Below are 10,795 nucleotides of genomic sequence, written 5' to 3' on the forward strand. Positions count from 1 at the left end.
TCCCCAGCCTCACCGCTTGCTCCTTCGGGCGACAAGTGTACTACGGACAATGCCGTGGGGACTAAGGACTCCCCAGCCTCACCGCTTGCCCCCTTGGATTACAAGTGTACTACGGTAAAGCGCGTCCGTTGATGAACGAGAGGTGGAAACACTTTTGACTACTCCGTCCCACTCCGGATCTTATGGTTAACACGGTTGGTACGGCACAAGAATCACTGAACGACATTTGTTGTTTAATCCTAGATGGATATAAACCCTTGCAATGGAACCTCCACCATATCAACACAATCCATGGTTCCATTGCCCACCACTTAGTCATATTCGTAGTTATGAAAATAGTGGTTTTGCTTTTTATGCAATAGTGATAAACATAGTACTTTGCAAGTAATTTGATAAAAATACTCAAATGATGTGAGCAAGTGATGAACTTGCCTGAACACTGCAAAGTGTTGCAGTTGGATGGTGTGGACTGACCCTTGTCCTCTCGTTGTCTGAAAAAATAGCATCATTGTCCGATAAGGGCAATGGTTAAAGAAGCAATTATGCATGATTCAACTTTTAGAGTTGTTTCCCCCCTTCCGGTGTTTTTATCATTTCATGTGAGAGGTTAATACTAAGAATGATTTAGGGATATTCTGTTTAAGGTAAAATACAACCTTGAAATGTTGTCAAGGTGTTTGTAAAGTCCAAAAGCATTTATGGACTAATTTTCATTATTGAAAATATAAGGTGTGATTTAAATGATTATTTTAATCATCAAATTTGGACTTAATCTTGTTTGTCTTCAAAACTTCCTTTTCATATTTTATTATGATAGAGAATTTTATCCTGAGTATTTTTCATATTTTTAATTATTTTTTTAGAGCGATATATCATTTTCTATGAATTTTCAAAGTTTCAGGGTTAATTGGATTTGTGAAAAGTCAGAAATGCCCCTAGGCCCACTTGTCAGGGTGGCCCAGCGGGTTAACCCTAACCCGAGCCGCACGTCCGGCTCGGTCGGACGCACCCGTCCCCTTCCTCTCGCGCACGCGCTAACCCTAATCGCTCCCGTGCTCTGGCGACTCCCGCGTCGCCGCCGCCTTCGCCGATTTACTCCGGCCAACTCCGGCCATCGCCGGCAGTGAGATGTGGCGTATCTGAACCGCCGTTCAACGGCGCTTCAGATCCACCGCGTCGATCTGTGATTCGCCACCTTCTCGTCTCGCCCCCATCGCCTCTGCTCGCCTGCCGTGGTGTTCCGCGGCGATTTCGTCGCCGCCGACGCTCTTGGCGCCGTGGCGCGGCCGTGTGCCTCGCCGTGGTTGCGCTGGCGTTGCAGCGAGGTGGTGCCTGGCTTGGCTTGGCCTGGCGCCGCCGTTCGTCCGGCGGGTGCCGCCTTGCCGCCATGGCCGATCTCCTCCCGCTTCACCTGTAAGTTCTCTCCTCCTCCTTCCTCCTCTGCTACCTGTTCTACCTCTTCTCCTCCTCTTCTTGTCTAGCTCTGGCCACTGGCCTTGCTTCCCCTCGTGGAGATGCTGGCCATGCCATGATGCTGCTGCTGCGCCGTGCTAGGGCTTGGCAAGCTGTTGCGCTGCTGCTACTGTGCTGCTGCCATGGTTCCTAGCTGTTGTGATGTTCCTTCCTTACTATTGTCTATGCTACTGCCTGCTTCATTGCTTGCTTGATTACTCTAGTTGTGACAGTGGTTTGGATAAATGTGTAGGCCATCTGGTTAAGTATCTCTGGCTTACTGCTGCTTGCAATACTTGCATTTGCAAGTGCCAGCTATGCTTGTTATGTTGCTATGCAGCTGCTGCCCTTGCTCATGAGCATGCTGTGATGCTCATGGCATTGCCATGTTGCTCCAAATGTTGCTCTATGTACCCTGCCTCTCCTGTGTGTGCAATTTCTTGCCCCTGGCTTGATCATAATACATGATCCTTGCATTTTTGCAAGTGCGGTGCTCTCGGTGTGCTATATCTTGTGCTTAAATTCATGGATATGCTCAATTGAGCATTGTTGTTGACTTGGCAACTCCATCCCTTGATGGAGTGCTTCGGATACAATTATACTGCCTTTATTTACTTATCTGTGATGCAATTGTTCATGTTATATGGTTGATTTAATTATCTGGCCCATGTATTGATACTAGAATTGATTCTAGCATGCTGTAGCATGCTCTAGCAAGCTTCTGATGATCATGTGATCATCAGTTGCTTGTGAAAGCTGTTGTGTTGTTCCTATGCCTCACTGCTGCTCAATCTGTGATGTGTGCTGGACACAGACCTGTGTTGATGTGTCTCGGTGCTTGCTCAAGCAGATTGCTTGTTGCTTGCAATGATCCATTGGATCATCTGCAATGCTCTGGTGCTTTGATTACTTGTATGATTCACTTATCTGTATTGCCTGGATTTAATGAAATGGATAAGTGATGTGAACTGCTTGCAGTTGTGATCATTCTATTAACTGTGGCAGGGCTAGATGGATGCCAACACTTGGTTGTGTACCCTAGCCCTCCTTTTGAACCCATCTGGGTGATGATAACTGTGCAAGGCTTGGTGGTTTGGGCTGTTTCAGTGGTAGAGGTGACCCTGACAGCAGTTCTTTGCTGTTTAGGTAGCTCCCACCCTGGTTGGCTTGCTGTGGCTCACTAGATGCTCTCTAGGTGATCCTTTTGTTGGATTGCCAGTAGCTTTTGATGTTGACAAACAAAATAGACACAATTTTTCTATCTGTCTGATGGTGTAGTGGTCATAGGTGCTAAGTAATTCTGGCTAGCTATATAGGATCATTTCCTTGCTGGATATCTTTGATTATGCCACTGGTTTGATATAACCAATGTTCCCAGGGTGACTTCCTATTGGTTTTTTTTTTACTTGCACCTATTGGCTGTTAGCCATATGATGACTCACACAGGGTACTCAACCCTATTGCTTGTGTGTGTTTGATGCAATGCTTATTTATGAGCAAAACAGATGTTTGCCCATGATTTCTTGTGTATACCTCACTCCAGCTCCTAGAATTATTTGTTGGTGTAGAGGATTGCTTCTGTGATGTGCTTGTGCTTGCCCTGCTCCTCCTTGCAAGCTGATGCTACTTGGTTACTTTATGTGGCTGTTGGGATAGGTTGAACAGCAGTGGCTGTTCTTCCTGTTCTTGCTGTTCTTGTGTTCTTACTGTTCTTGTGTTCTTACCCAGAAGCTCCTTGTCGATGGAATGGTTAGGGTTTTGCAGTGAAAAGCTTATGTATGCCCTGCCCTTCCTTCTCTGGTCGACAACAAGGCCTGGTCCTTGTTGGTGACTCTCCCAGGCTTGTGTGTGCTGTGAGACATGCACACCAGCTTGTGAGCTGCCTATGTGTGTGCTGGTTGGTACTTGGTCTAGTGGATGGATCAGCTCGGCTGATCATGGTCATATCCTCTCCATTTACCATTTTTCTTGCTAATTGCCAAGTTTTCCACTTGGCATAACCTTTGTTTGTTCTTTGTTTGTGTGCAGGGAACAATGTGATGATCCAAGTGAAGATCAAGATCATCCAGGGCAAGATTTCCATGATGATCATCTTAAGTAGTTTAGGATAGATCATATAATTGTAATTTTCTTTTCTTTTTCTTTTTCTATTTAGTCAATTCTTGTAATGTGTTGTAATATTTCTTAATTCATTTCTGAATATTGTAATTGACAATGTATCATGTCTGTTGATCAATAAAGCTCCAATTTTCTCTAATGAGCTTTACTTAATAGATGAATTATTTATATCCTTGATTATTTATAATTTGTTTAAAGAATTAGCTCAATTTTGAATTATGAGATATTCAGATGATGTTTGAATTCGAAATTCAAACTCAAGTTTGTTTGAATTCAATCATGCAACTTAAAGTTGTAATGCACTACTCTCCTCTCTTCTCAAAACCCTAAATTGGTTGAGATGCAAGTTTATCGCACTCTCGAAACCCTAACCCTGTAAGGTGTCGAGAGAGAAACTTATCCCCCTTCGATGTAGTTTTCTTTTCAAAAGCGCGAATTTCCCCAGAATTTACGATGCAGTGCACATCCCTTTCTAAAATCTACCCCTCGATCGTCTCTAAACCTGGGATATTACACCGTAACCCTTTCTTCTATGGAGATTAGTACACCTTCTAGGGTGTATTCTCGAAAAAGGTGATGGTTGAAATGCCCACACAAAAAAAACGAGGGTTCTTCGGGGGGGGGGGGGTGTGAAATTTGAGGGATATGGCTGGAGTTCCTCTTCCGCCCCAAAGAGAGCAAACGTACCAATGGATGGTGTACTTAAGCCCAAAAGAGCAAGTGACAAAAGTGAAAAGCGTGTTTTTCTAATGGCACAATCGCAAGCACAAGTACCAGGATAGGACAAAGGCAAAAGACCAAACAAATAAGAAGAACTTCTTCATTGTTTCTTCCCACATTCTTCCATTCCACCAACATCTGCTAGAAAGCAATGCAAGAACTTTTTATGGCAAAGCCCTTTGCTCGAACCAGTCAAAAGAGATTCCCAAACAGAGACACTTTTCTTTCTAATCAATAACGTTCTTGTCAAATATTTCACTCCAAAAGGTCAGAATCTTCCAATTAGCCCAAAAGCATCGCCGCCAAACTTGTCTCGTCGTGTGTTAAATCTGATTTTTGTTTAAGCTTATTTCCTAAAAGTGTGCAACTGTGCATACTGAACCTTTCTTGTCCAAGGTCATGTGCATTACTGAACTTAAGCTACTAGCCAGAATTTCCATTATATATTTCCATCGAACTGCAGCAACCTTCCACGGTATGGGGTTGGACACTGAGACTTTCTCCTCCTCTTAGCAGGACGCTCCGATTCACAACCTGCCAGCAGAAGGAACACACAAAGCAATAGTTATCTTCGAATCCTGCGGCATTTTGCATGGATCGAACTTAGGCTTTGGATTAAACTCCCGCCTTTCTCGAGCAAAACAAAAGGCCTGTATACGTGGCCACGAGAAATCGGGACAGACCTTGAGGCCGTTGCAGCTCTGAGTTGGTTACACCGCTGATCGAACCATCCTGTGAAAAATCGCGGGTTCGTTAGTGAAAGGTATACTGGAAGGAAGATAGAACTTCAAGGCATGCCTGGACTGTCCTTAGGCTTTTCCATGCAAGGCTCAGCACAACTTCCTCAACAGCACGAGCCAGAATCCGACTTGCTATCCCTACCCATCTAGCTTCTCTATGTATCCCAACTACCTTTCTTCCCAGCTAATCTTTCATACTTACAAGTACTTGAATTGTTGTCTACATCAGAAGAGCTAGTGATGATTCCTAAGCTGTGCAATGGTAAGATTGGAGTGCCCAGGACTTGATAAACTACGATGGCTTGTGATATTGTTAGCTTAGTAGCGTAACTTCACATAACTATATCTAATCTACATAAGAAGACATGCATTTTTTAATTGACTCTGAAACTGATAACTTCTATCAGATACATAAAACCAAAATAAACATTGACTTATTTTGGCAATCACATATCTGCCGATTGCTGGCACAATTTTTCAAAATCAGCAATAGAAAGGAATAGTTATGTAGTTACTAACCGTGTTATAGATAATGCTTTGGGTTGCTGGATCCAAACGTGGAACTATCAGTCGACCTGAAAAGAAGGTTCCTTTCTTGTATCAAAATGGATAAATGGTTCATGCAAACAGATGTGCAGAAAGCAAACACTCCACACCTGATCTAGAGCTTCTGACTTGAAGAGTTTCAGTTTTGGGAGCAGATAGCACCTTAGCCTTACTAGGAGTAAGTGAAGATCGCACCTTTTAATGAACAATTTAACGATTAAATGTTGGTAAAAATCATAACATTTCTTGACTGCACGCAATATTTTGATTTCAGAGTCAGAATAGAATGCATTTCAGATATTGTAGTTTTTGCACAACTGTTTAATTGAATATAACTGTTTTCCTACAATAACTTTTTTCAAACTGACAGCCTGATTCATAGTGGCAAAGTTTCTGCAGAGCCCTAAGATTTCATCCTGTAGAGAGTCCGTTTATGTGAGGAACTGATAGAGAATGACAATGTAAAATGGCTTAAACATAGTAGTTTACTAGTTTATAACACGACTACACTCCTGATCTTTATTTCTGGCTCCCCTAGGTACATAAGACGTGGACTAAGTCGTAGGCTGCAGGTTGTTTTTATCTAACTTGTGTTGGCCAGGTCTGGCACTGTTTCCGTCTTCAGTTGCATGCACCATAGTTCATCCAAAAGCTTGGGCTGTTAAGGATGTTGCTAGCACCAACCGGTTCGCCCAAAAGCTCGAGCTGTTGAGGTAAGGCGGGTGCAATATACCTAAACACTCTGCCTCATTCTATGCAGTGATTATTTCATGATTCTTTGTTCCATCTCTATTTGAAACATATTACTCCCCCAAGAAAGAAAACATAACTAGAAATCTATAAAACTCACAAAATAAGAAAATAGACATCTCAGTGGTAGAAAAGGTTTTATGCTATTCAATAGAAGAACACGTAGAAACCTCTCACGATTGGATCTAAATAAGGTGCATTGTACTTGTCTGATGTACTCCCTCCATAGTTAATTGAAATTCTAGCTTTGTCCTAACTCCTAAGTCAAACTTCTCTATATTTGACCAAGTCTATAGAAAAATGTGCCAATATCTGCAACGCACATTTTTCTATAGACTTGGTCAAACTTTTATAGGACAAAGCTAGAACTTCAACTAATTTGGAACAGAGGGAGTAGTAAAATTGTCCTGAAGTCAGCTGCAAGCAAATCAAAACAGATATCATACATAAAAATATAAGAGAGAACAGAGCAAAATAACTTCCAGTATTGTTTGGTAACCAGTTTTAACAATCACAGAAAGACATTGCTGGGAAACGGTATAGTGTGTTTTTCATTAATTGCTAACTATATGATGCTTACAGAAGTCATACCTGCAATTGCATTATGGGTCCATATTTTGATATACTGGTATAACACATAAAAATGTACAAGCATCACTAAAATCAATTAACAAGGACTAGAGAGATTTTCTATACTTACATGCGGAAGTGGAGTTCTGATCATTAGTGGAGTAGCCTGCAACACTTCATCTTCAGAACTTTGCTCCACAAATGGGATGATTGGTAGTTTTGCCTAGTTAATAGCTTAACTTCAGTGTGCACGCTTCACAAATAAGCAGGAAAAATTGACTTTCCTTTTAAAAAGATGTACAAGGACTTGTTGGTTCCGTAATGTAGCACAATGGTCATATGTTGCAGTTAAGAAGCAATACTTTTCACCACGTCACATTTAAGAACTAAAACTGATACATATTACAGGCACTAGTGCAGACTATGTCCATTTCAATAAACACATAGAATCCATTGGGTCAGCATGAGCGAAAAACAGAGGAGCTATTCACAAAACGGCAAGATTTTTCCCTATACCGGACTGAATAATGGTCCATTGCTCAATTTACATATTAAGCAGCATATAACTTTTTTAAGGTTCTAATAAAGGTGCATCAAGAATATTAGCATGGTAATGCCATCCCAGTACAACATCTCAAAGAATCATGAGAATCTCAAACAGGGTTATCTGCAGCTGAACTGGTGACAAACTGACAACCCCTAACTGCTACAGTAGAAGATTTGGAGTGTTGATTACACAAATTTGATGGCTTATAGTACTTAATTTGACTTCAAATAATTAACTCCAGTCAACATCGAAAGAGCTACATAAATATCTGTCACATGCATACAACCAAGATTAAACATTGAGTTGTTTGAGCAATCAACTACTAATCATGGGCACATTTGTCCAGTCACAGTGATAAAATACGCAGTTATGTTGTTACTAACCACATGACATATAATGTTTTGGCTTCCTGAATCTGATGGTGGAACTACTAGATGACCTGCAAAAGAATTTTCCCTTTCTTGGTTAAGCATGAATAAATGGTTTACAGAAACAGAAGTTCAAAAATCAAATATTTCACCCATTCTGGTGCTTCTCAGTCTGTGACATTCAGGTGTGGAAACAGATAACGCCTTAGCCTTGCTGCGAGTAAGAGGAGATCGCACCTGAAATTTTGACCAACAATCCAAGATTAAAAGTTACACATACAAGCAAGATAAAATTTTATCTCGATATGCTATTGGCATTGTTCTGGCTTAAAATTTGTTTCAGCTCTATGTGAGTTATCGCATGATATTAACGTCATCTGCTATATGCTCTGAATTGAACGAGCAAGTATAAAACATATATCTCTTCTTTCTTCTGTTGTTTGTAAATGACAGCAGCATAATATTTGAATTCTGGAACATCCATAAGACAAGCTTATCTTAAGAGAGAGAGAGAGAGAGAGAGAGAGAGAGAGAGAGGCTTTGCTGATTAATCAATTTTGAAGTTGAAATTAAATAAATATTAACATTATTTTACTTTTTGAGATGCAGAATTTAAAACTCACCATTTCAGGATGTTTCACATCTGGAGAGGCTAAAGTTCCAACGTTTCCAGTTGGGACTATGCTCTTAACTGATGCTTTACAATTAGGTCTTTTCCTTTTTGCTCGCCTCTTCAATGAAGCCTTGGGGCTACTTTCAGAACCTCTCACATCCAAAGGACCACACACTGCTCTATCTTCAAATGGTACCATCTCACGGTTCCCTGAAGCCTCAGGAATACTTTCAAAACCTATATTAAGGTCATCGTCTATCAATTTCTCATGAGCATCATGGTCAAACAAACCACTTTCAGGAGAAACACTGCGCAGTCTCAACTCTTTGTACTTGTGTGTATTCCTGGAAGGACCCTTCGTCACACCCTCAGCTACCACAGAGTCGGTAGAATAATTCTCTTTAGGTGATACTCTACTGAAGTGGTCTGCAGAAATCATAGTCGTTAACCTCGTTTTTTTAGCACTTCCATTTTCCAAGTTGTGCGGCATACCATCAGCAGCACGATTGCAAATTAAACCAGCACTGTCAGGACGACTAACAGACCTGTGTTGTACTGCATCTGTGTGGAAAGTCTCATTTGGTTTTCCATGGCCTTTGTTAGCCTCATCACCACCAGGTGGTTCTGTATGAGCCATAGGCAGAGTGAAGCATCCTGATTTAGACGAGCTGCATGTAGTCAAGACAATTGTCTCGTTATCCACCTCCTTACAAGCAGACTTGTATCCATTAGCATGGGTATTTATAGCAGAAGCAGTTTCCCTTGTCATTGAACTACCTTTATCACAAGTACATTTGTCTAATCTTGGTGTACTTGGTGTACCATTTGACAAGGAAGAATACCTCCGGAAGGGAACAACAGCAGTATTATTGCGCGAGAACCCCATAAAAGTGTTAACAATATTTCCCATGAGAGCAGATCCAAGCAGATTGATAGTGTTGCTTGCAGGAGCTTGTCCAAGGACACTCGAGTTGATTCTGGTGACAGAGGAGCGAATTCAAGATTCTATCTACGACTTTGTTTTCTCAAACAAGTGCAATTACTCCGGAGTCCAGACTAAAATCACCCCAAGATGGTTCTAAACCTGCAGCAAACACGAGTTTATCACAATTCGTGGGAGTGGCAGTAGAGTAAAAGCATCTCCTGATAACTTTTTCAAGCCTAAAGATGTGTGAGCGTTATCAAATTTTGAAAGTTCATCTCTTAATCTCTTTAACTTAAGCTTAGTATCTCCAATATTAGGAAAATCTACACAAGTAACTTCAATAAGATCTCTAAATAGTGCATCTGAGGGCAGTTTTGACTTAGCAGCAGCGCGTTCCTACAGAGAAAGTGATTGTGTGCGCAGTGAAACCAAGAAAATAAAAGCATTAAGTCCTATTCTGATGCACTCTAGAAATATTGGGTGAAACATGGATTAGCACAACGCTCCCACCTCCGGCTTCAAGAGTAGAAAAACAGTAACACCTTCAGTTTCACAGATCCAGATCGAACCGTCGCAGCAATCCCCCCTCGCCACATCCACCTACACAGAAATAAAATGAAGAGAAGGGGAATTAAATTTACTTTTGCAGCAGATAAAGCTAGCTGATACTAATCTTCAAGTCAAAGGCAACCCCCAAATCGCATCACCTAAACTGAACACCCAGCTAAGGATGGGCGACGATGTGGAACAAATCGGAGTCGAAAGAAGACAATGCATTGGAGCAAACAAGGGGATTAAGAAGCATACGCAGGTCTGTCCAGAGGCGGCGCGCGGTGGTGCGACAGGGGCCTCCAACTCCAATGGCGACGGCTAGGGTTTGGCTTCGACAGTAGCTCGGGCCTCGGGGGTTGGAGGCTGGTGGTGTGGCTGCAGCTATCGATTTGCACTGCCCTGCCGAGACTGGTGGTGAGGCGACGAGGGGATTGAAGTGAAGTGACCCGTGGGGAGTGCGCATGGATTTTGAGCTGTGTGCGCGACAGCGCGAGAGAAGCCCAACGGGCAACGGCTAGGTCTAAGGCAATCTCCAGCGGCGAGCGACCGTTTTCGTCCGCCGTGACCGGAAATGCGTTTGGGGCCTGTTTCAGCGGGGCGATGCAAAGTGACCGGGCCGTGCGGGGACGCAAATCTGTCAGCGACCCTGCGTCGATGCGTCTTCTCAAACGCGCCAGCGACTGCAAAGCTGCGTCGCTTCTGCACTCTGCCACGTTAATGGCGACGATGCCTCGGCTGCCGAGCGGTCGCCCACCTCCGCCAACTAGGTTAATGGCGACGTCACGCGTCCCGCGGCCACCGCATGCCGCCGGCCTATATAAAGGGGGCGCGCGTTCTTCTTCCTCATCCACTCCTCTAAAGAAACCATAGCCGCCACAAAGCTCGACCGTAGCG

At 42.7% G+C, this 10,795-nt stretch overlaps 1 protein-coding gene across 2 annotated transcripts; it reads right to left on the reverse strand.

The window, feature by feature from the left end:
* Positions 1-4,374: 4,374 nt before the first annotated feature.
* On the reverse strand, positions 4,375-9,502 carry LOC124676846. Of its 2 annotated transcripts, XM_047212870.1 has the most exons (8): positions 8,435-9,502; positions 7,964-8,048; positions 7,827-7,882; positions 7,027-7,119; positions 5,687-5,771; positions 5,550-5,605; positions 4,974-5,022; positions 4,375-4,824 (listed from the first exon to the last, which is right to left on the reverse strand). In XM_047212870.1, exons 1-8 carry the CDS (start codon positions 9,332-9,334, stop codon positions 4,730-4,732), a joined length of 1,419 nt encoding a protein of 472 aa, XP_047068826.1. In that variant the 5' UTR covers positions 9,335-9,502; the 3' UTR covers positions 4,375-4,729. The 2 variants fall into 2 exon arrangements, with proteins under 2 accessions (XP_047068826.1, XP_047068827.1); XM_047212871.1 differs by lacking the exons at positions 5,550-5,605; positions 5,687-5,771.
* Between the last annotated feature and the right edge of the window lie 1,293 nt (positions 9,503-10,795).

The sequence above is a fragment of the Lolium rigidum genome, chromosome 7, assembly GCF_022539505.1.
Source record: "Lolium rigidum isolate FL_2022 chromosome 7, APGP_CSIRO_Lrig_0.1, whole genome shotgun sequence".
Classification (NCBI taxonomy): domain Eukaryota; kingdom Viridiplantae; phylum Streptophyta; class Magnoliopsida; order Poales; family Poaceae; genus Lolium; species Lolium rigidum.

Bases quoted from the DNA above. Each gene is read 5' to 3' on its own strand.
- LOC124676846 (XM_047212870.1), bottom strand. From the start codon at position 9,334: ATGGGAAATATTGTTAACACTTTTATGGGGTTCTCGCGCAATAATACT. The intron at 7,883-7,963 runs GTGAAATATTTG...ATTCTTTTGCAG, and splicing joins ACTGAGAAGCACCAGAATGG to GTCATCTAGTAGTTCCACCA. The intron at 4,825-4,973 runs GTCTGTCCCGAT...TTCTGCTGGCAG, and splicing joins AGAGCTGCAACGGCCTCAAG to GTTGTGAATCGGAGCGTCCT.